Source organism: Apus apus, chromosome 26, assembly GCF_020740795.1.
Source record: "Apus apus isolate bApuApu2 chromosome 26, bApuApu2.pri.cur, whole genome shotgun sequence".
Classification (NCBI taxonomy): domain Eukaryota; kingdom Metazoa; phylum Chordata; class Aves; order Apodiformes; family Apodidae; genus Apus; species Apus apus.
In genome coordinates this window covers 1577540-1603139 of record NC_067307.1, presented here as the reverse complement: position 1 = coordinate 1603139, position 25600 = coordinate 1577540, and the positions used below count along the sequence as shown (strand labels likewise).

Here is a 25600-nt window from a genome sequence, read left to right as displayed (position 1 = left end):
AGGGACCTTCACTCCAAGAAGTCCTCGATACATCACAATCGCTGTGACACCAACTCCCCAGCAGGAACTTCCTCTTGCAGTAACAGTTTGTGACTGCAGGATTGTGCAACACCTTCAGTAAACACTTCCTCATCGAGGAACAAGGATAAAGCTGAACACCTCCCTCCCTCTCACCCACTGCAGAGCTGAGGGCTGCAGAACACGGAGCACCCAACCTGGACAAGCACAACGGCCATGACCAACGTTCTGCTACTTGCTGCTTTGGTCCTGCATGTTCTCCAACAAGGTATGGCTTTTCTTTATTACAAAAACAAATAAATCCCTTATCAGTGGTTGCTATGGATCACTTCTTCTGGATTTTTAATTATTAACGTGTAGATAATAGGATAGAATCATAGAATGCTGAAGAACAAGGAATTACATTGTGTCCCCCAGGGGTCAATACTCGGTCTGGTCTTGTTCAACGTATTCATCAATGATCTGGATGAGGGGACAGAGTGTGTCCTCAGCAAGTTTGCTGGTGACACCAGGCTGGGAGGGGTGGTGACACTGCAGAGGGCTGTGCTGCCATCCAGCATGACCTGGACAGGCCAGGGAGCCAGGCAGAGAAAAACCTAATGAGGTTCAACAAGGGGAAGTGGAAGGTCCTGCATCTGGGGAGGAAGAACCCCATGCACCACTATAGGTTAGGGGTGGACCTGCTGGGAAGCAGTTCTAAGGAGAAGGATCTGGGAGTCCTGGTAGACAGTAAATGATCCATGAGCCAGGAATGTGCCCTTGAGGCCAAGAGGGCCAATGGAATCCTGGGGTGCACAAGGAAGAGGTGGCCAGGAGGTCGAGGTAGGTCATTCTTCCCTTCTGCTCTGCCCTGGTGAGGCCACATCTGGAGAACTGGCTCCAGGTCTGGGCTCCCCAGTCCAAGAGAGACAGGGAACTGCTGGAGAGAGTCCGTGGGAGGGGGAAAAAGATGACTGGGGGATTGGAGCATCTCCCTGATGAGGAATGGCTGAGAGAGCTGGGACTGTTCAGCCTGGAGAGGAGAACTTATCAATGCCTGGAAGTATCTCAGGATGGGTGCAGGGAAGATGGAGCCAGACTCTGCTCAGTGCTGCCCAGGGACAGGACGAGGGGCAACGGGCACAGGCTGGAACATGGGAAGTGCCACTGCAAGATGGGGAGAAACTTCTGGTCTCTGAGGGTGACAGAGCCTGGGACAGGCTGCCCAGGGGGGCTGTGGAGTCCCCTTCTCTGGAGAGACATTCCAGACCCACCTGGATGTGTTCCTGTGGGATCTGCTCTAGGGGATCCTGCTTTGGGAGGGTGGGGAAGTTGGACTGGATGATCTCTAGAGGTCCCTTCCAACTCTGACAGTTCCGTGATCCCATGAAACCACTGGAGAAAACAGCACGGCAGTAGGAGAAAACAGGAATACAAGTTAGGGATGGTTTTTCTCTTTCTGCTCAATGCTTTTATCTCTAACTCTCCTTCTAGAGAAATATTTACTTGGGTGAAAACTGGTCCTAGATTGGCTAAAGACCAAGAACTGATTCATTTTGTGAGCCAATTAGGAACCTCCCCTGTGAGCGAGCAGACAAGTTATCCCTGCGGGACAACTTATTCCACTGATCCTAAAAGACAAAGCCTTGCATTTGAATTCCACTAATGACATTACCTGAATTAAACCAGTCAGCACCCTTATTATCTGTGTGATACTCCAGGTTATGAGTATTCATCTGACTTCACCCTGACAGACCCTATCTGGGGATTTTTCCCCATGTCAACAGAGCACGGATCTTTTCAGAGCCTGGGCACGCACAAACCTGCCCAGATTTTACACACCTAATTAGCCATGTAATTTGTATTCAGGCAGGTATCTTTCTGATTTCATCAGTTGCACAAAATAGCTGAAAATGTGCACAGCACCACTGGCTTGAGGTGCTTTAGATTTCGTTTCTTGACTACATCCAACTTCCACTGTCAATTAAATCCTCACTAATGATATTTCCTCCTGGTTTAGGTTCTTGGAAAAGTCCATAATTATTCGTTCCCTATTAGCACTTTTTCTAACAAGGAATTTATTCTCTTTAAAGCTGCTGACTCAAGACCATGCCTGAAGCCAGACAAAAACAATATACTGAGTTGATTTGAAAACTACCTCTAAGAAACTCTTTGTTCCAGAACAAAACGAATCCATTTTCCTCGAAATGCTGTTTGCCTCACACTGCAGGAGAAAGGACAAGGTTATTTCAGAGTCTCTGTTCAAACCTCACCCAAACTTGAGCCACCTGGGCTACTCTCTAAAAAAAAGTCTGCAACAGGAGGGGGTTTATCAAACTGGAGCACAGAACTTTGCTCTCAGAGGCCTAAAATGTTATTTTGATGATTGACGTAAAAAGGTTCTTGGGGCTCTTGGGAAGAGAAAGTTTGCAAATTTCCTTGAAAAGTACAAAGAATGAGTTGCTCAAAACATCTCTGACACTTCCAGTAAAACACTTGCTCTTGGTGTCTGCCAAGAGCCTGTGCAGGGGTAGTCACTGTGTGCTGGACAACTGCTTGGCTGATCCAAGGTAACTGCTCAGGACTTCTCCCAGCTGCACCATCCCACCTTTCACTGGAGCACTTGCCTTTGTCAAAGACACAACCAAGTTTATTCTGCAATTATTTTTGGAAAGGCTTTAATCAAATCAACTAGTTACCAAGAACTAAACTGTTTATTTTACTGGAGCAATTTGCACGAGGATGTGCTCTCTTGTTCCAGATATAGAAAATTACAGTAATTGCTCACCCTGCTCTTGTAAAAGCCTGGCCTTGAGGCAGACAATTAACTGGGGAGTTGCTCTCTCCCTTTGTTGTTTGTGGTTTGGGTCTTTTTCATTTTCAAACACAGCCTCTTGTGCTGGATGCTGAGTTCTCCAGAATTGATCCATTCAGATGAAACGACCTTTTGTAGGAGATTAAAGAGTTTAGGAGGCACCTAGAACCTACTGGTACCTTACTGGGAACAAACACATTCTGTGCCTGACCCCTTTTTTCCCAAATGTTCTACACCAGCTGCTGCCCTTAACTTCAAATAATGCAGCTTGTGCTGCCCACCCCTGCCAGCTGTGCCCCAAATCAGCTTTTGTCAAGGGTCACTCAGCCTCAGAAAACAAAAAGAAACTCTTCTCATCTGTGCTGTCTTTCCTCAACATGCCCTTTGAGCCCTCAACGTAAGGAGGACATGGAGCTTCTGAAGAGAGACCAGAGGAGCCACAGAGATGATGGGAGGGCTGGAGCAGCTCTGCTCTGGAGCCAGGCTGGGAGAGTTGGGGTGTTCAGCCTGGAGAAGAGAAGGCTCCAGGGAGACCTTAGAGCAGCTTCCAGTGCCTGAAGGGGCTCCAGGAAAGCTGGGGAGGGACTTGGGACAAGGACAAAGAGGGATGGGATGAAGGGGATGGATGAAAAGTAGGAGAGGGAGATGGAGGTTGGAGATGAGGAGGGAATTCTTTGCTGTGAGGGTGGTGAGAGCCTGGCCCAGGCTGCCCAGGGAAGCTGTGGCTGCCCCATCCCTGGCAGTGTTGAAGGGCAGGTTGGATGGGGCTTGGAGCAGCCTGGGCTGGTGGGAGGTGTCCCTGCCCATGCAGGGGGTTGGATCTGGATGATCTTTAGGGTCCCTTCCAACCCAACCCATCCTTCTACGATTTATAGCCACTGCTAATAAAGATGTGATGCACCATAAAATAAGCCTAGTCAAAAGGGTTTAGGAATCATCTGGATTTCTTACCACTTTCAGGACTTTCCTGCTCCACTCCTGTCCTCTCTTATTTTACCCAGCCTTGGTCAAACACCTCCTGCTGTCACACGTCCACAACCACCCTCCACCTCACTCAATAGGCAAGAGCGTGTCTATTAACTAAAGCAAAATCACAGGTAGTCATGTGAGCAGAGCAGCTGAAGAGCTTTCTAAAGGAGCAATCAAGACCTTGTGGTGAACTGTGTGAGTTTATTTGCTTATCCAGAAGCAGTCTCAACATGTTTGTCATCATGGGATCAGGGTTAGAGACCCGTGATTTCACAGAACCGTAGAACTTAATTCGTGTCATCTGCAAAACTCCAAGGCAAAGGTTGCACCTTGCAGAGCTGGTCAAGCATGTTGGTACTGGAAAGTGCTGACTGGTGCTGGGGAAAGAAATCCAAACTGCATCAAATGTTTTGACACTGGGAAGCAGCCAGGTATGTCATCTCCTCTGGAATCCAGAGAAACCTCAGGTTAGGTCCCACCATGAGGCGACCGGGTGAAGAAGACATGAGAAAACAAGTGGTGCAACAGATGAATAACTACACAGCCCCAGAGAATCAGTCTTAGCAGACATGAAATATGGTGTTTAACCAGTTAATCCTGGGTTTGCAGAAATAGACATCTGTTTCTCTCTAGGGAACACCAGCAAGAAGTTACCTGGAGTTGAGCAATATGAAACCGTTTATCCCCGGAAGCTGCACACGGTGCATAGAAGAGACACAGAAAGACACAAAGAGGTATTAAGAGAGATTACTCTCTTGTTGCTGGGGGATGGGAGGGTTTTTTGGGGGGTTTCAAGGGAGAATTTGGAGCCAGATAGTGCAAAATGAAAGAGAAGGACCTATATGCCACCACTGGGTCCCCTCTACTTGTACCTCTGCAAAGACGGAGGGTCTGATGTCGCTCCACTCAGATTTTTAATAACCTGTGGCTATTTTACTTAGAAATAACCTACATCAAATGCTTAAAAGCAAACATGCTCTTCCAGACTTTGAGAGAGTTACAAAAATGTTTGGTTTCAAGCACCTGCTTCAGCACTTCCCTGAAAATGCAGGGAATGTGCTTGTGAGGGTAGAAACGCTTGCAAAAGTTAAATGTCTTCCTCTAATTAAAAAAATATGAAACAGAGTGACCTCCTGCTTCTCCTGTGACTGCCAGGATACTTATTTTTGGTGGGAAGGGAAGCGAGAGGATGCAGTTGGCAGCTGCTGGTGAGGCCAGGAACTCTAGCAGTCCAGATTCTAACAGCCCCCTCTGTTTGCAGACCAAATACGACGACACGCTGGAGTACGGCATCAAAGCCAACGGAGAGGAAGTCATCCTGCACCTCCAAAAAAATAAGTAGGTTCAGTTCCGTGTTTTTTTCCTTTGAGCATTTTTTTTCTTCACTGTATGTGGCCCTGCAGGGCATTCAGGACACAAAGCAACAGGGTTTAGGCTCCTGGGAGACAGGGGTATTTTGGTAAATACAATCGTTTGCGTCCGATGAGAGGAGAAGAGGGGAAAGAAGCATGATGACACTGTTTTGGGGATGTGAAATAACTCCACAGGCATGTGACATTGCCATGGTGGAATGATCTGTCTGCACTGCCAAGTCTGCTCTTCCATTTCTTTCCTAAATGGCTAAAGCTACAGAATATTTAATGTTGTAATATTTTCCCACAGCTTTTCTGTGTCCGTGGATAGTCTCTGGGTTATATTTATTTGTTCCATGCTGGCAAAAAGTAGAGAGAAGAACAAGAGAAATGTCCATGAAATGGGACTACCTGTGTTGGCTCTAAATGCCTTTTAGAAATGCAAAATAGTAACAAGAACCATCCTTCATAATTCAGTCTCCAGCACCCCCTACCTTAACGCTGCTGCTGCTGGATTTAGGAGCAGTCTAGTAGATCCTGGCTCTGAGAAAAGTGCTTTGTAGAAACAGAAAGTAAGGAGAGCTTGTCTGAGAGCTGAAGATACTCAGCATTTAAAGGGGGGTCAGAGAAGCAGCAGGCTTTGTTACAGAGCAAAGCACAGAAAGTCCAAACCTGTGCAGAGCAACCCAAGGTGTCAGTTCCTGCCTGCTGGCTCCATCCTAACAGTTAACATGGGATCAAACAGGTCTGCTGTAATTGGTGCCTGGGTCCATCCAATGCTACAACAATCAGTTCATGTTAAATACAGGCTAGAATCAAATGTTTGCCTCTGGTTTAATCTAATCTAAATATTGAGAGGAGGGATTAAATCTCTCTCTAAAAGGCCACGGGATGGGGGCAGTTTGGGGTCACTGCCTTGCTGCTGGCTTCAGCAGGACCACAGCCTCATCTGAGGCACCAGCTCTGCTGCCCAGGAGCTGAGAGCTCAGAGCCCTGCAGCACCTGGCCTGCCCTGGCACACCACGGTGTTAATGAGAGACCCAAAGGCACCTTTCCCAGAAACACAGGGATTTATTCCATAGTCACAGCATCCCCTTCCCAAGGTGCAGGAACACGTGTGTGCACAGAACTGGAGTTAGAAAAATCCTGCTCAAGACAGAATGATGACAAAGATGAGAGCTTGTACTAGGCAAGTTATTAAAAAGCTGTGAGCAAAAGGCTTGGACAGATATGTTGGTGTGACCTCTGCACAGTGGAGATCCCTCTCTCTTTCTCACTGTTTTCTGCCCTCCTGCTTGTGGTCTTGAGGAGGTTTGAATGGGAGTCACAGATCCACAAAGTACCAGCATGTAGCAGAGAGAAAGAAAATATTTGAAATCCATATTTTAAGCTCTGTAATTTCAGTGCCTCTGAAGGAACAGGGGAGATGCCTGGAGAAGGCTCCAGGGAGACCTTAGAGCAGCTTCCAGTGCGTGAAGGGGCTCCAGGAAAGCTGGGGAGGGGCTTGGGACAAGGGTGTCACTCTGAGCAAGGACTATGAACAGGCAGAATCCCTCACCCTGCAGCTTTGCTCCCCTGTTTTTCCATACTAATAACAACCTGAGTAATCAGCAGAATTCCCCACATACTTTACATGCTGAGCAACTGCCTCATTTCTAGACGACTACAACTTATTTTGAATAATAACCACAACTTGGACTCCCTGCAGGAATCTCTTAGCTAGAGACTACACTGAAACCCTTTATTCTGATGATGGTCGACAAATAACAACAAGTCCTCAGATCAAGGTAACAAAAACTGTTTTCTGCCCTCCTGCTTGTGGTCTTGAGGAGGTTTGAATGGGAGTCACAGATCCACGAAGTACCAGCATGTAGCAGAGAGAAAGAAAATATTTGAAATCCAGATTCTAAACTCTGTAATTTCAGTGCCTCTGAAGGGACAGGGGAGATGCCTGGAGAAGGCTCCAGGGAGACCTTAGAGCAGCTTCCAGTGCCTGAAGGGGCTCCAGGAAAGCTGGGGAGGGGCTTGGGACAAGGACAGGGAGGGATGGGATGAGGGGGATGGATGAAAACTGGGAGAGGGAGATGGAGGTTGGAGATGAGGAGGGAATTCTTGGCTGTGAGGGTGGTGAGACCCTGGCCCAGGTTGCCCAGGGAAGCTGTGGCTGCCCCATCCCTGGCAGTGTTGAAGGGCAGGTTGGATGGGGCTTGGAGCAGCCTGGGCTGGTGGGAGGTGTCCCTGCCCATGCAGGGGGTTGGATCTGGATGATCTTTCAGGTCCCTTCCAACCCAACCCATCCCATGACTCTATGGGACTGGGGACTTTGGCAGATCTGCACCTGCTGAGATGCAGCCAGGCAGCTGGGCTTTCCAAAAGACACCCACTTTGTACCTTGATGGCTGATGAACACATGATCTGAGCTGAATTTCTCTTATTTGTCAGGAAAGGGAGTGGAGCCAGGACCATCCCACTTCCTTCTCACTTGGCCCTCCTGACTTTACTCACTCTGCACAACCTTCACCTTCTAATCACCATGAGATCATAGATGCAGATAAAGTCACATTTCCTCCCTGGCTCACCTTATCAGGTGCTTTCTCTGAGCCATGACAAATCACTTATTCAGCTCCAGACACAAAGCCAGTCCCTGCAGAAGTTATTTTTTAATTAACTGTGCACTCCTGGGTCTTAGCTTCCACAAAGCTCTCACCTGGAGCTTTTGGTCCAATGTCATGCCATGCAATCTGGAATACAAAGCTTAATATTCCTTGTCATGGAACCATTAACCAGAACAGGAGGATCTTGAGTGAAATTAAGAATGCTCAGTTGGGGTTTTTTTTTGTGTGGAAAAAAAGATGGAATATTCCTACTTGGTGATCTCAGGACCTGTTGCTCCTGCATCCTCAAAAGATGAAGAGTAATTCTCCACTTCTTTCTCTAGTAATTGTCACTTCCTTGGTGTCCTTTTCACTGTAAGGAAGTTGGCACATTGTGATGGAAGGAAGACCAAAAAAAAAGGGTCAAGTGAAACCAAAGGCCCAGGAGAGAACAAAAGGCACAGTGCAGACAGGTTTGAATCCTGCCTTCTAGGTCTCTCAAGAAATCCATTCAATCAAATGCTCTGGGTAAAATTTTCCACCATACCTCAGTGACTTTGAAGTCTCTTGGAACACCAAAGTCCTCGTTAGACCTCAGATCCTGAAGTCAATTAAGTCACCAAAAATTTCCCCCTAATCATAGGTTTTCATCGAGTGTGTGCATTTTAATCTCATTGAAGTTAATGCTTTTAATTGCTGGGTTAACACTAAAGGGTGTGTCCCTGAAATGTGGCCACGAGAGAATCATTTGGTAAGGGCCTTAATTCAGCAGAGCACATCAGCACATGCTTCATTTTGAGCACTGAATATTCATCTCCTGATTTGAGTGCACTTTTGGGCACTGACCAGAGCCCACCCTGATGGCCTTTGTCACAATCTGGGTCACTCTGTCTTGAAGGATGACAACAACATGGGGAAATGTCACCAGCTTTTCTCCTTTGAATAATTTCTAGCGTGAGATCTCCTCAGACAGCATCATTTGGGGTTGCCTGGAGCTGGAGAAGTAGCTGCATCCCCTGAAACCACTGGATCTAGGCCAGTTCATTGCAGCCACTGAGACATGGCCCAATTTGACAAGGGATTTTTTTTTTTCCTTCTGAACAGGACCACTGTTATTATGAAGGTTACATTCAGAATGATGCTGATTCCAGAGCAAGCATCAGCACTTGCAAAGGTCTAAGGTAAGCTGCAAGTTTGGCTCCTCAGAGGTACCAGAACATACATACACCACGAGGAGAAGTGATCCAGTTTCAATTATTCCATTTAAAAGCATCCAAATGTAAATAAGGGGGTGTTATCAATTATTCATGTGTACAAGGATACTAGTTTAACAAGAAAACACAGCAGGGGAAGGGAGAAACAAGTTACCTTTCTACTTCAGTTTCAGAGTTTATAAATTGGAAGCTGACCCATCTGTATTCACACATTTATGTGAGCAATTCCAGATTAGATCCAGTCACAGATCCCAGCACGTGGTGGTGCTTCCAGTAAAGGTTTCGGGATGTGACACTTGCAGAGGAGGCTACAGGACTGGCAGTGCTACAGGGTCAGGAAGAGCAAGCTTTTGTATTTAAGGCTCAGTGAACAGCATGTGCTGGTTTCTGATCCCTGGAGCCACGGGGGTAGCACAGCAGAAGGCAAGAGGGTGAGGCTGAGGAGCTGCAGCAGAACATTCCCCATGGGTGGTGGGGTTTTGCCAAGCTCAGACTGCCCAGGTGAACACCTCTTGTCTGTCTTGCTGAGTTCACATGCTAACTGCTTCTTTTGCCATTTGCTGCTCAAAATGATTAAACCCTCTCAATTCCTTCCAATGTTTCACAGCTCTTCAGCACAGTTAAAGATGAAAACACGACTTTGAATTCCCCACTGAACTGAAATTCACTCTTCAATCACCTCTCTTAACACGAGCCCTCCAAATTTAAATCTGACTCATTCCTAAACCAGTTTCTTTTGGACTGAGTCTCCTACTTAGACTCCACAGACCAGCCACATCTTCCCATTGACTCAGCAGCTTTGATTTCTGCTCTTTCAATTGCTGTCCTCTCTGTCTCCTGCCAAACTGTCCCATTGCCTCTGGGTGTGCCAAGAGGACAAGGGGGAATGGATTAAAACTGGAAGAGGGGAGACTAAGGTGGGACATGAGGAGGGAATTCTTGGCTGTGAGGGTGGTGAGAGCCTGGCCCAGGTTGCCCAGGGAAGCTGTGGCTGCCCCATCCCTGGCAGTGTTGAAGGGCAGGTTGGATGGGGCTTGGAGCAGCCTGGGCTGGTGGGAGGTGTCCCTGCCCATGCAGGGGGTTGGAGCAGGATGATCATTCAGGTCCCTTCCCACCCAAACTATCCTGTGATTCTATGATGAAGGTCTGTACACTTGAGCTAAATACTGTTAGAGATAATGCTGTCACCTCAGTCCTGTGGATCCAAAAGATCACAATGTACCTCATTTTCCTAGTGGATATTTTGAGACACGTGGCCAGAAGTACCTCATTGAGCCCTTGGGAACTTCAGACAGGGATGAACATGCAGTCTATAAGTATGAGAAACTCGAAGACAAGTCCATAAAGACCTGTGGTGTGGTCAATAGCACTTGGGAAGAGGATTCAGATCACCCCATCAATGACCTCTTCAAATCCAGCAACAGTCCAGAAGTAAGTACATGGTCAAGCAGCAGCCCAGCAAGTACAGGTCAGAACAGAGATTGTGGCTGTAGGAGACCTGTGAGGAGCACAAGTCCTCCTTGGTCTGGGGGCACCTCCAGGAGAGAAGCCATTGCCAACAGTGAAGAACCATCAGATCTGAAAGACCTAGCCCCAAATCTCACAGAGCTGGGATTTCAGAGGCACCACCCAAATTAAGTCCCCCTGCACGTACTAAAAGGTACCCAGAGGTATCTATTACACATCTGAATGTCACCAATCTTTAAGCATCTAAATACTTCCTAATTCATCTAGCCTGCCTTTCAGAATCTTAAGGATAATTTTAATATCTAGCCTGTCTTCCATGGTTTTAAAACAAGGCAGTCCCATTCTAAACATCCTGGCTAAAAAAACACCCTTGTAATTAACACATGGGCTGGAAATGGCAAAGGTTGAGCTTTAGAAGTAATTTAAAGGCATCTTTTCTTCAGATGAAAGCCTACCTGAAAGCAAAGAAGTATCTGGAACTGTACATAGTTGCAGACAACACTTTGGTGAGTATTGATATCATTTGTCCTCCTTTGACCAGCTAGAATTGAGCCTTCCAAAGCAGGTACTGCCCACATCCCTGCTCCTACCACCACGCCAGTCCTACCCCAGGTTGTATCACCCCCTTTGGGGAGGAATAGGATTCTCTAAGGTTGTTTCATTTTGAAAATGGCAGCTGGAGATGAGGAGAATTCTGAAAACAGCACGCAGGGCCCAGCCCCTTCTGCACCCCACACACACATCTGCAGTTTGAAAGAGCCTGATCCTGAAACACCTTGTCTGATCCAATACTACATGGAAAAGATAACACTAAGTAGACCAGGCATGGTGTGGTTTGCAGTGCAATAATCTGTCAGGTCTCTTCTGATAAATCATTTCTCCCCCCCCTTCCTTTTCCTGACATTCTCTATTTACTTTTCTAGTATAAGAAGTATGATGAAGATGTTAGAACTGTAAGACAAAGGATATTTGGAATAGTCAATTACATCAACGTGGTAAGAGCAAATACAGCCAAATGAAATAGCAATAGAAGTCATTTTACAATCCTTTTCTTTTTTCTTATCATTATTTGCTTAACCCTTGCTGCAGAGAATGACTGAAATGCTTCAAAACCAATGAAATGATCCTCAACTCTTGATTTACTTCACAAGTCAGATTTCTTCAAGACTACTGCTGGAACAATCCAGTATTTTAAAGCCATTTTTAACAGATGGTTTGGGGGGAGGGGGTTGGAATAAAATCTCATGTCTGTGGGCATTTTGTTGCAGCTGCAAAGTGCAGAAAAGATTCAATCAGGTCTGGGGTGGATCCGATTGCAGAGACAAATGAACCAACTCCCAGAACGAGTGTTGGTTTCAAAAGGCTTCATAATGTGTGTCATTTTTCAGCGCCACTGTTTCCCTGCTGCAGGTTTATAAGGCCATAAATATCTACGTGGCTTTAATTGGCTTTGAAATCTGGACAGATGGTGACAAATGCAAGGTGAGCCGTGTTCCTGGATCCACTCTGGACAGTTTCTCCAAGTGGCGTCTCTCAGATTTGTTACCGAGGAAGAGGAACGACAACGCGCAGCTCATCACGTGTGTACCAGCCTGTTCCCTCTTTGCATTCCCATTTCCAGAGGCTGGGAGAGTTGGGGTGTTCAGCCTGGAGAAGAGAAGGCTCCAGGGAGACCTGAGAGCACCTTCCAGGGCCTGAAGGGGCTCCAGGAAAGCTGGGGAGGGGCTTGGGACAAGGGCAGGGAGGGATGGGATGAGGGGGATGGATGAAAACTGGGAGAGGGAGATGGAGGTTGGAGATGAGGAGGGAATTCTTGGCTGTGAGGGTGGTGAGAGCCTGGCCCAGGTTGCCCAGGGAAGCTGTGGCTGCCCCATCCCTGGCAGTGTTGAAGGGCAGGTTGGATGGGGCTTGGAGCAGCCTGGGCTGGTGGGAGGTGTCCCTGCCCATGCAGGGGATTAGATCTAGATGGTCTTTCAGGTCCCTTCCCACTCAAACCAGTCTATCATTCTATGATTTCCAAATACATTCAAGAAATGTGTTCTTTAAAAACCCATCCCCAGCCCATCAGAGATGCTCTCTCTACTGAGCCGGACTTTCTGCTTGCCAGTACTGGGCTGTACTAATTCTAGAAGAAAGGGAAGCGTGTGCTCATTTCTTGCTTATGTTTTTGTCCTGGAGCACCTGCCAGCCCACAGTATCTGATCTTCGCAGATGAATCCTTGGACAAACAGGCCATGAGATCATTTGCCACATCTCAGTCTCCCCTTTTCCCTGCTCTGGTCACAGAACAGTTGAGTATCCTAAAAACTGCAGCATGTTCTGATCACCAAAGGAGACACAACATGAAGTTCAAGGGCTGGGAAATGCCCGTGGCCAAACTAAAACTAAACTGCCCCCACTTGGCTACTCTGGCTCCTGGCCAGTGGCCCTGACTCACCCAAGCACTTAGACCTGGGTTATGGTTGGACTAGATGATCTTAAAGGTCTTTTCCAACCAGAATGATTTTATGATTCAAGCACTTCCTATCAAGCTCTTCTCACTCCAACAGATGCACCCGAGTCTGATAAACAGCCTTGCAATTCAAGTCCAAAATTAACATGAGAAGTGTATTCAGGTTTCTTTCTGCTTTGCAGCCATCTGAAGCATGTCCTCAAATATTGGATTAAAGGGGTGTAAAACCAGAGCTGGAAACTAGCACTTGCTTCAAGGCACCAGCCTGGTCACCTGAGCAGGCTTGGTTCCTGCTCACACCACAGCATTTCACTCTGCCTTTCCTCTTCCTTCCAGGGGCTACGACTTTGAGGGGACCACCATTGGATTAGCCTTTGTAAAAACCATCTGCAGTGATTCACTTTCTGCAGGTATTATTCAGGTCTGCTTGATTTTTGTTTCTTTTCTTTTTTAAAGGCTTTCCTATGTTTTGGGTTTGTTTTTTTTCCACTCAGCCAGCAAAGAATATTTATGACAATTACTGGGTGTGCGACACTTTCAGTTCCCTGTCTGGTTCATATGGTGGTTTTATCAGCCTGGAGAAATTCAGACAGAGACTTTGTTCTCACTGAAGTGCAGAGGGAGCAGAAGGCACCCACAGAACTTGGTGTCTGTGTTACCTAAATGCCAACATCTAACTCAGGAAAAACCTGGAGCACCAGGCTCAAACAGAAGCAAAGGGCAGAAACAAGTGATTTTGTGCCTCTATCTCAGGGTTACCTGTTTGGAACAGGGAACTGGTTCTGACAGAAAGCACTTTATCAGTCTGGCCACTTAATTACAACTGTCTGAACTACTGCACTTAAACCTCAGCCTAACCAGGAGCAAAGGTCCAAACTTCACCACCACGACCAGGAACTCCACTGTTGCACCCAGGTTCAGAGGCTGGGCTTGTTGGTACAAGGAGTATTCCACGTGCAAGTCCAGCTTTCCCACAGCACAAGGAAACCCTAGGATGACCAGAATGCTCCTCAACTTGGGGAGATGCAATTTGTAGCAGCACAGTTTGCAACACCAGTAGGACCAGTAGTACCCTGTGTCTGGTGCTGTCTGCATTCCCACCCCCCCTGCTGCGGACACACCTGGATTTCATTCCAAAGAGCAGGACTTTTCCTCTCCTCTGCCACCAAGCAGCAGAAAACAGAGCTAAGACTGAGCACAGCACCTGCCCTTCCTTGCTGTGCACACATAACACGATAGTTACCTTGGGGTAATAATAATTATATTGCACCCCCCTAATTACCCTGAGCACAGAGGCATTACCCCCACAGAGGGGATTAGGAGTCTCCAATACTCGGTTCCCCTCAACACTCATATGTTACTTGGCAGGCTAACTGCCTCGTGTTCATTTCAAAACTGATTATACCCATTTTCTCCTGCTCCTTAGTGGCCTCTTCTCATTGCTATTGTAATAGAATCCAGCAGAAATTGTGGAATAGCTGCACGTGTGGACTGAACATCAGTCCTTCTGCAGCAGTAAAGGATCATTTCACTCAAAGGAGAACGCCCACACGGCTTCTCTGGTGCTCCTGGCTTGGTCTAAAATGCTTCCACACAAATCACAGCCTGTTCTGATCTCTGCAGGACCACAACAGAAATGAAATTGCAGTTGCAGCTACCATGGCACACGAGATGGGACACAACCTGGGCATGAACCACGACACCGACGCCTGCACGTGCAGCGACAGAGTTTGTATCATGACAGACACTGTCAGGTAGGAGCTTAGACACAAAGGTGAGGGAGTTTGAGGATGGACTTGAGATAAGCTGCCAGATTCCAGAATGGAGTTGTAATTCTTTTGATCCTCTGAGATTACTGCATTCGAATGAAAGCAGCAGAGAAAATGAAGACAGCCCAGGCCTTTCTAAGATATTCCCAGATTGATACTACACAAAAAAAACCAAACACCAACAAAACCAACCTCAAAGCAAACAAAAAAAGCTTTAGTCCCTTTTGAATAACATTAGCTTTGCATGTGTGGGTAACATTTGCTTTGGATAGTATCTGCTTTGCCTGCACCTTACACCAGAGCTCATTTCTCCTTTACAACGATGACAGCACGAACCTGCTGTGGCATCTCAGACAAAAAAGCTTCCCCGAGATTTACCTCAAGTACATTTTTGTTCTCCACCATGAAGATGTAGAGAACACCACAAGGTGCCTGCACCTTCAATAAGCTCTCAGGAGAGAGGATTTAGTTCCCTTTTCATCTCCAGCTGAACACCCTGAGCTGGACAACCCAGAGGGAAATTCCTAATGCCTGAAGCATCCGGGCACAAATTGTGGAGGACCAGCCTTAAATCTCTGGGGTGTAGGATTTATTCTGTACAGTGTTTACATTCAGTACATTAATTTCTTTTTCTCATCTGTTTGTTGCCACATTTCTTCCTGCTCTAAGCAGGAGACAGACATTGTAATGATTAACATATATATTTGGAAAGATGGTTGCAGCCAATAGTTTGGGGGATGGTCACTTCTTTCATTTATCTCATGAAGGAAATTGTGTTTCCTTGCCTTTGCTGACCTAACATAAATCCCCCTGCTTTCTCAACACAGTGCTATCATCCCCAAGGAATTCAGCTCTTGCAGCCTCCAAAGTTTTGAGAAATACATGCTGAGTGAGATGCCAAAATGCTTAACTAACATCCCAGATACAAGCAGCATCGTTGCACCTCCATCCTGTGGGAATGGCTTTGTGGAAAGAGGAGAGGAATGTGACTGTGGCACTCCTGAGGTATCCTCATAACTGGGAATAAAACAACACTTGGAAGAGGCAAAGATTTGCTTTCAGGCTGTACAGTAGCTGGTTCCTGTTAGCTTGAGGTAGCCAGTTGAAATATTTCTGTAGGAACTGTGGTTCAGTTGCTGAGCTGCAGCACAGCCCCCCCTCCAAAGGGCAAGTGGCAAGAAAGACCACAGCCTGGTGTGTCCTGCTGTGTTGACAGAGGAACCCAGAATGGGGAAAAGCCACAAATACTGAACTGTCGGGGCAGAGATCAGCAAATTCCCTGCTCAACTTCCAGCAGCACTTCCATAACCAGACCTGCTCCGTGGCTGCTGCTGAACACGGGGCTCAGAAGATGCCAGTGCAGGTCCAGGCTGCCCTGCTCTCCCCTGCTGGGCAAGGCCAGGAGGGTTGGGTTGAGGGGGTGCTGAAGGGACCAGGCCCTGACACAGGGCACCCAGGTGTACCCCAGCCCCACACAGGAAGCACCCCAGCCCTGACCTCTCCTTCTGTCACAGGAGTGCACAAACGACTGCTGCGAGCCCGAGACCTGCAAGCTGACAGCTGGGTCCCTGTGTGCACATGGGGAGTGCTGTGAGAACTGCCAAGTAAGGCCCCTTCTCATCTCACCCTTCTTCTCCCTGGGATTTTTTTTCCTGCACGTGAGAAAACAGTCACAGACCAGAACCAGTCCTCTGACCCAGGCTGCCCAGGGAAGCTGTGGCTGCCCCATCCCTGGCAGTGTTGAAGGGCAGGTTGGATGGGGCTTGGAGCAGCCTGGGCTGGTGGGAGGTGTCCCTGCCCATGCAGGGGGGTTGGAACAGGATAATCTTTAAGGTCCCTTCCAAGCCAAACCACTCCATGATTCTACTTTTAATTACTGACCCAGCCCTGTAATGACAAGCACCCTTTGTCCATCCTGAACTACACCACAACTGTCCATTCACTCCATTTCTCAACATCCTGGAGAAATTTTACCCATTTTCTCGTGGAAAGGAAAGCTGAGGCACAACCAGGCAAAAAAATGTTGTCAACTGACATAACCAAGTTTACACCAGACATGGATCTGGCCCCTCATGCAATCCCTAGAGTGAGGATGAGATTTGTCTTCCCTGGGTTTAGTTCAGTGTGATTTTCACAGGGTAGGAAGAGGTGTGTTAAGCTTGGCATTGCTCTCCCCTTACAGTATAAGAAATCAGGAGCAGTTTGCAGAGCAGTTAAGCACGACTGTGACCTGGCTGAGATGTGCACTGGCTCTTCTGCCAACTGCCCAGCAGATCGATTCCGTGTGAATGGACATCCCTGCAACTATGGGGAAGGGTACTGCTACATGGGAGACTGTCCCACCCGAGCAAGCCAGTGCAAGGCTGCTTTTGGACCACGTGAGTACAAGCCAACATTGAAAAATAAGGTTGCCCTGCTCAAAGGAGAGAGACAGAGAGAGGGAGGCTTTGTCTGCTGCCAAGTCAAAGGCCTTTTGTAGTCAGGAGCAGGGCAGCTGTATGAGTTCTAGTTTGGAGCACACTTGTTATTTTCATATTTGCACTGGAAGTGATGAGCATCATGTGAGCTGAAGCTCTGAGCACACAATGCAATGGATTTCCAGAGAAGTGGGAAGTGCTCAAGGCTATTCCTCTTTTTGCACAGTGCTTTGAAGAGAACTGTGCAACTGGGCTGGGGGAGAATTCCTCACCCGATAGGAAGAGGAAACGTCTGTATTTCAAATTAATGCCCCAATTTAGCATGCTTTTAGGTGTCTAAAGGTGGCCTATCCCCTTTCCCAGACCTAAACCATCCCCAGTCCTGACTCTGTCCCTTCTCCTAGGCAAGGTCTAAAGGATTGTACCAGACAGAGGGACAGACAGGGAAGGTTCTGCTGTGTGTACACAACATTGCAGAATTAATGCACAAAGGCCCAGAGAGAGTCAGGTAGGCCCACGGGCAACTTCACTGGGAAAGGCCACTTTCTAAACAGGTAAAAAGAAATTGAAAGTTGTTTGTTTGGAGAGGCAGAGAACCCTAAACTAATCCCATGGCCTTTTCCTCTCACAGAGGCTACAGAAGGTGCTGCTTCCTGCTACGATATGAACGAGAAAGGGACCTATTATGGATACTGTAGGAAAGAAAAAGGCAGTCACGTCCCGTGTGAAAAAAAGTAAGCACTTGTGTTACAGAACTTGCTGGGGTTTGGGAAGAGAGGCCGTTCCTACTCCAATTAAGATCCAACAGCAAAAAGAAGGAAGTATTTTTGATGTAGGCCTGTATGTCCCTTCGTCTTCGTAATCTCGGGGTAAAAGCCAATCCTAAGAGAAGTAGTTTCCAAATGAGATCGGTCTGAAAAAAGAGCCAGTGTGTCCAAATCCAGGTGCAAACCTGCTCTGGGGATAGTGCCCGTGTCTGCAGGCACGTGCAGGTAAGGACAGGAAGGGATTTTTGGAGAGGGAACTAGAACCTCGGGTGAAACTCGGAAGGTGAGGGCAGGCGGGGGAAACTGCAGGGCAGTTCAATACTCCTTTCTGCAAAGTGCTGTGGGCTCCCTAATAAACTCGAAAGGAATGAAGAACCTGCCACCTTCTACTTCCAAACAGACCTGGAAACACCACAAAATTCCTTTCTGCAGCTTTTTCTTTGGAGCTCCTGTGCAGACCCAACAGAACTGAAGCCAGAAGACAGAGCAGCTCAGATGGCTTTGCTGTGCTGTGGTTCTAGCAGCTCTTGTTCTCCTTCCAGAGATATCATGTGTGGAAAGTTGTTCTGTACTGGTGGGAAGGAGATGCCTCAGGATGGGAACATGCTGACTTTTGGTTCCTGCAAATCAAGTTTTCCTAAAAATGGAGAAGCAGACCCAGGGATGATTCTCAATGGAACAAAGTGTGGGAATGGGATGGTTAGTAGAGAAAAGTTTTTCTTCTCCTTATTTTTCCCCCTCTTTCAGTCTTGCTTACATGATTAGCTCTTTTCCCAGATAAGAAAGATTTTAAAGAGGGAAGAAGACTGAAGGGGACATGAAACTTCTGGTCTGGTTTGCCAGACCTTCTGCCTTACATCTATCACAAACCAGGAGCAAAACAAGCAGGAACTGCTGTGGGTCCTATTTCCTTATGCTTGGCTGCATTTTCACTGAGAAATACACGTGGCACAGCTTTGTGTGAAGGGTTAAAAGGTCATGGATGTATTACTGTTTTTAATTATTTCCATTATTGATGTGCAACAACAGAGTGCTACGTCCCAACCTTTTTGCTCTATATTTCTGCCTGGGGAGGGCAGGATGAAGGATTGAGGAGTGGAAAGCACTGCACATTTTTGTCACTCCCCTTAGCTACAAAATTCCCCAAAGGTCAAATGAAAAAAATCATATCCACATATCCAACTCCTAATGTAGATTTCAGTGACTGGCAGACCCGTTTCTATGCTTCCTTTCACACTCCATCCCTTTACACAATCATGGGCAAGCTCTGCATGTTCTGAAAGCTGTTTAGCACTCTGACCACTTGTCCTGGACCTTTCAGGTGTGCAGCAATGGAGAATGTGTCCATGCTGAGGAAGTCTTTCGATCAACCAACTGCTCAGCCAAGTGTACTGGACATGCTGTAAGATATGAGCATTTGATGCTGTTCTCTTTTTCAAAACAAAAATCACACAAGAAAATGATGCAGATGAGCTACAGACCCTAACGATGGGCAGTACTGAAGTCACTGGGACAGGAATTTGCAAAAGCTGGGGAGTCAGAAGCTTCCTCTCTTCTTATAAAAGCAAATCTAACCTGATGCAGCACCAATATTTTAGCTAAGGAGATGACAGGAGATTCAGTGTCTGGCCTGGCCCCAGTATCCCAGCTATTCTCTTCCAAGTCACCTTCTCTTTTGGGAAGATAATTGTGCTCATCCATTCAGAGACCTACAGATGTGAGGACCAGCTCTGCTGCCTGTGTCTTGTCACTCTTCCTGCAGAACCACCTGCCAAAGGCACACAGCAGCAGACAGTCCTTCACCTGCCACTCCCTGTGCTAAATGTTGGTCCCAGTGACAGGACAGGGGGGGGTTCCAGACCCAGCTGCAATCACATACCAGGACCCTGATGTAGAGCCACTGGAATGCCACGGCATCCCAGCTCCACTCATTTCCAACCTGAAGGTCTCCCTGGCTTTGTGCTCCCACAGGTGTGTGACCATGAGCTGAAATGTCAGTGTGAAGAGGGATGGGCCCCCCCGAGCTGCGAGAGCTACTCAGCAGTGACCAGTAAGTGCTGCATGGCCAGACACTGGGAATTGTCCTGGGGGACTGTACCCCACTGCCTGGAACCAGCCCTCCCCTGCCTGCCACATCATGCCTCTGCAAACATCACCCACCTGGGGCTTGCCTTTCTGAGCATCTTTTGCAGCACGTATGAATCCTTGAATCCCAGAATACCAGCTTGGAAGGGACCTCAAGGATCATCTTAGAAAAAAGAAAAATGACTAGGGCAATCTAAATTTTTCTCTCTAAGCTGCCAGAAGTGATAGACCCAGGAGATAACTTAGAGCAGCAGGCTTTTCCTTCCTCCACCCCGAGATAATGAGCACACCAGGTTAGCTCACTGTCACATCAGAGGGGAGACAAACTCCCAGAGGTTTTGCTGTAGGGCAGGCAGGGAAGTACTTTTTTTATCATCTGCCTTTATCTGACCTACCTCCGAGGGCAAAGACTGTGCACAGATTTCCAGGTGCTTGGGAGAAAACAAAATCAAAGCCTTCGTCACTAAATATTTTTGTCCTCTCTCCACACTCACTAGAGCACTGTCAGCTTTCAATAGTGGGGCTTGGTTTTAAAAGAGCTTTGTTGAAGGAAAGCTGTGAAGCCTCAGCTGTGTGCAACACCCAAAGCCTGTGCCCAGTTTGGGGTACCACCCTCTAAGAGGACTATAGCAAGGATATCTGATCTTGGAGGATGGAAAGAGCTAGAATTTAGCCCAAGGACAGCTCAGGCAATAACCACCATCTTCAAATGTGGTAAAAATGGCAGGAAGAGGTTCCTTTCCATCACTGTTTGTGGCAGGAGAAGCCCTAAGCTGGAGCAGCAGCGAGGACAAAGAGGGTCTAGACCCTGTGGAAAAAAAATGACTTTGCCAACGGTGGTGATGGGAAACTGCTCAGTAAGAGTGGGTCTGCTAAGACATTTTCTGTTCTATGAAACAGCAACTTGTGTCCTCTCACCCCACCAGGCTTTGCTGTCGTGGCGGGCGTGCTGGCTGTGCTGGCGGGCACAGCGACCGCAGCCGTGCTGCTGCTGCACCGCCGGGGGCTGCACAAGAGGTAACAGGCACCCTCTGGGGGGAGATCCCCAAGGGCAAAGCAGCTTCTGCAGAGCTTTAAGCCAGGGGTTTCAAACGGGGTGGAGGAGAAACAGCCCCAGGCATCAGAATGTGGAGCTCCTGGAGAGAGTCAAGAGGAGCCACGGAGGTGATGGGAGGGCTGGAGCAGCTTTGGAGCCAGGCTGGGAGAGTTGGGGTGTTCAGCCTGGAGAAGAGAAGGCTCCAGGGAGACCTTAGAGCACCTTCCAGTGCCTGAAGGGGCTCCAGGAAAGCTGGGGAGGGGCTTGGGACAAGGGCAGGGAGGGATGGGATGAGGGGGATGGATGAAAACTGGGAGAGGGAGATGGAGGTTGGACATGAGGAGGGAATTCTTGGCTGTGAGGGTGGGGAGAGCCTGGCCCAGGTTGCCCAGGGAAGCTGTGGCTGCCCCATCCCTGGCAGTGTTGAAGGGCAGGTTGGATGGGGCTTGGAGCAGCCTGGGCTGGTGGGAGGTGTCCCTGCCCATGCAGGGGGTTGGATCTGGATGATCTTAAAGGTCCTTTCCAACCTGAACTATTCCATGAATTGTTATTTAAACACTGGAAAGACATGGAAGTTGGTCTGTGCCTGCTGTTAAGGTGTTACAGAACTTCTCCCATAGTTGGGAGAGCACTGAAGACTTGAAACTGGAGCTCCCAATATTAATCCTACATAATTGAATTAAGGAGGAGAAAGAAATCAAGGACATGGCTATGTAACACCCCAGCAGGCATTCAGCTTCAACAGGCTTTGTGCCTTCACTCAGGCTAAGATTTACATTTCTGTGTAATATTTGCACAGGTGCCAGATCAGAAGGGGACCTGGAGCCACAAACCAAATCTTTGTGGATCCAGAACAAAGATGCAGAGAACATCCTGTCCTGGCAGTGCCTCCTCAGAAGGTAAGAGCAGGAGGTGCTGGTCAGCCATACAGTCCCTGGGACTGTAACCAAGGGGTTGAAACATCAACACTCAACAGCCCAAGTGCTCTACGTTCCCAGAAGGGCTTCAAAATGCTGGTCTAGGCTGAGAGAACAGGAATGGGGCAAGCACTGAGTCACAGATTAATCTGCCTGCAGTAAAAGGGCATGTGAAGATCATGGACAAGGTAAGGGCTCCATCCCATTTCACTGTTCTCTTTTTCAGATGACTGCTAAGAAGCTTCTGCCTGTACCTCCACCCCAGGAGAACAAACCACAAGCCCGGAGTGTAAGTACTTCCAGGGAACTGCTGTGCTTTCCTGTTGGCTTTGGGCACATCCCAGTTCACACCACGGGGGGAGACCCACAAGGACAGCCTGATCCCCAAGGCTGGGGACACCTCTGCACTCCAGAAGAGGCCCTGGTTGTGCTCTCAGGCCCATAGAGCATCCCTGCTTCTGGAATGAACACATCCATTAGAGCACAAGCCTGCATGTTCCCATGGGAACAGGCAGCTGCACATATATAAAATGTGTGAATAGGGTCAATATGTTTTATATTCTCTCCTTTTACAGCCTGCCTTAAGACCAAAAGGTCCCCCACCTCCTGTTCCACCTACCAAACCAACCTCTTCTCACACAGTAGAGATGTTTGTAAGTACAACATTTCACACCTTTCAGCTGAGTTGCCAAGGGCTATTCAATGCCAAGTAGTATTTTCAGCTCCTATGATTTGTTTAAAAAAATAAATCACAGACATTCAAACCACACATTGTTTAGGGTAGGAGTCACCTTTTTGTTTGCCAGCTAATCCTAAACTGCACAAGATACTCCTGGTCTGTGCCAAGGAGCCCTGTGCACCAAAACCACCTCCTTAGCTCCTGGACAAACACAGAGCCCAAACCAACAGGGATTCCAGATGTAAACTCAAGGTAAATTATGAGCATCTTTGCTACCACAGAAGGCTGTGGAAATCTAGTAGTCTCTAAAGATGTCACCTGAGAGGACCAATGGGCATGTATATATGTAATTTTTTTAAAAAAATAATAAGCTGAAGAATATAATTGCCAATAATGAACCCAAAGCATCCTACTTACATGAAAATAACTCCCTTAAGTATTTGCCATGTGAACATTTGAGCCCCCTGCCCAGCTGATACAAGGGTGTAGAAGCCATCTGCACACCAGAACCTAACTGCATTAAGAATGATGGATCAGGACTAGATTAAAAACCCACCCTAGATCAGCTTGATTCTGAAACCTGAAATCCCAGGGTCCCTAGAGCTGCTTTCCTCAGCACGTGATCAGCTTGAGCTTCCCAAGCAGTTTGTCTGGGCATGGATCCCTGATACAGATGAATTTACACACAGAGAACAGCTCAGTGGTCCTCTCAGAACCTGTACCCCTGCTGTGCCTTGGCTACATTAATCTCATCCCCCTCCAGCTTTTCCTCTAGGAAAATGCTGTAGTAAATACATGAGGTCAGAGTAGCAGCAGCTGAGGCTAGAGGAGGTTCTGCAGCTGCTCAGGCAGGAAAGCCTCATGACATTTCAACTCCGTTTTTTGTTACAGGCACCCGAGAGAAAACCTGTTCACCTCCCCCTTCCCAAAGGCAAACCTCCACCCCCCCCCTCCACCAAAGGTAACCGAGTTCACATGGGAGCTGCCAATTATTTTGGGGTGTCATTCACTGAAACTGCACCAGATAAACTCTTTTCTTTGTCACGCAGGCTTTAAAACCTCCAGTTAATCCCAGAGTATGAAGCGCCTGGGGAGACCTGAAATTTTCAGGGACAATTTGTTTGTCCCTTGATTCCTCAGCTTCTGGCAAAGACAACCAAGACAATCTTCCTGTCCTCTTAAAAAAAAAACAAACAACAAAACACCTGACTGACAGCTGCTTTGGAAGGAAGCTTTGTTGTTTTTTCAAACAGTGAGGAACTCTTTGGTGACAACATCGAGCTACTGTCCAGAAGGACACAAAGCAGAATCTTTACTTGCACTGAGGTGTGGACTGGGAGTAAGTCACAAGAACTGCTTCCCACACCCTAAACTCCTAGGCTGCACCCCAAGCTGTGGCTGCACCCCAAGCTGTGGCTGCACAGGGATGCCCTGAACCTACGCTGCTGTTCTGGGCACTGAGCTGAGAGGGTCAGGGCAAGTATGGCTACTGTATCTTTGTAACTTGTACAGTCTTACTGCATGCCTGCATCTTGGCCAGCCCTCCAGACCTTCTCCCTTCACCTGCAAATGGCAAGTGCCAGGAGAAGAAAACTCCTTCCTGCCCTTTGGAGAGAAGTTGGTGTCAAGGCCTGAACTAGCACTGGAAATGGATTGATTCTGGAAAGATCCTTCGGGATCAGGTTCTCTCATTCATCTGTAGATTGCCTGTTAAACAAGGTTCCTCTGGTGAGTGGGAAGAACTGGAGAAATGCTCCGAAGCAAAGTCAAGCTGCTCACAAGGGCTCCCTGAGCTCTGGCTGTGCTGGGGCAGCAAGAGCTGCAGCTCCCTTGGACAGGGAGATCCAGACAAGCACAGTCAACAACATCCTCAACCACTTCTTCCCAGTGCCCCTCAACTCCAGAAACAAGAGTCTTTCTCCCTTCCAGGACACACACACACACCCCTCAGTGTTTTTGTTTAATTGCTCCTGCACCGAGTGTGTTACTGAAGTTCCTAATGAGAACCAGGCTGGGCAGAGGGGTTGTTATTATGGGATGGTGTGGCAGCATTAGGCTTTGCATGTTGGTTTATTACTGAGGGTTCTTCATTCACTCTGGCCTGCTGGCATTGGCACTGTTGACCCTGGCACAGGTCTGCACCACACTCCTGGCCTTGGTGTTCCTGATCCTGTTAGGGTGCTGGCACTGCTGCCACTGTTACCCTTGGCACTGGGATCACTCCTGTGGCTGGCATCAATATTTTTAAGTCGAAGCACAAAGAAGTGTTTTTCAAGGAACAAAAATTTTACCAGGGAGGGGAAAAAAAAAAAGGAGCGAGAGAAACAAAACTGTCCTGGACCCAAAGTAGGCAAGGTTGAATGGAGACTCCAGTTTGAACTGGATCTGGGTTTGGATCAGGATCAAAATGAGGAGATGCAAAAGGATTACAGTGGGGCTTCTGGAAGGCAGCTTCCAGCCCATGGTTGGGCTAGAGGAGGCCCCAGGGCTCCCCAACTGCCAAGATGTGCCCAGGGTCAGCCCATGCACACTGACCTTCCCCTCTACTCGCTCTCCCCAGGGCTATTGGGACTTGGAAAAAGCTCCTCAGAGGAGCTGGAACCTTCTACTCAAGCTGGTGAACCAGCAGCAGCAAAGATTTCACCTGCTGAAAACCCCTGACATCTTGCTGGGGTGCTGAACACACGACCATACTGCTGCTTCTCCCTGGTCCTGGCAGTGCCTCTGGCTCAGAAATGCACAGAAAACCCCAAACCCCCACTTCTTTTAGGCTAGGCTTGATCTCAGGTTGCCAATCAAGTGCTGTTTGCTCTGCAAAACACAGAGGTGAGGAAATAAGTGTGAAAAATGAGGTGGGGGTTTTGTTTTAGGACAGATTTCATTGGAAGAGCACAGCATTTTCTGCTTTGAGCAATTGCTTCTTTATTCCAGTCAGAAATGGGTGTTAATCTGTCTGTATTTGACACAGTGTGAAGATCCAGAACTTCTTTTTCTGAACTGTAATTCATGTATTTACAAAGATTTCTATATTACAAGTATTCTACCTGAACTGGAGGCTGTTGGTTTGGTT

At 47.7% G+C, this 25600-nt stretch overlaps 1 protein-coding gene across 1 annotated transcript; it reads left to right on the top strand.

The window, feature by feature from the left end:
* The first annotated feature begins 196 nt into the window (after nt 1-196).
* On the top strand, nt 197-25568 carry ADAM28 (ADAM metallopeptidase domain 28). Its single transcript, XM_051640900.1, has 24 exons — nt 197-286; nt 4415-4515; nt 5043-5119; nt 6842-6920; nt 8832-8908; nt 10177-10372; nt 10852-10914; nt 11332-11403; nt 11819-11988; nt 13197-13281; nt 14484-14614; nt 15457-15634; nt 16144-16233; nt 16812-17007; nt 17678-17780; nt 18356-18512; nt 19135-19215; nt 19785-19863; nt 20825-20915; nt 21734-21833; nt 22078-22140; nt 22427-22504; nt 23422-23491; nt 23580-25568. The coding sequence occupies exons 1-24, from the start codon at nt 235-237 to the stop codon at nt 23597-23599; spliced, it is 2409 nt and encodes an 802-aa protein (XP_051496860.1). The 5' UTR covers nt 197-234; the 3' UTR covers nt 23600-25568.
* The last annotated feature ends 32 nt before the right edge of the window (nt 25569-25600 follow it).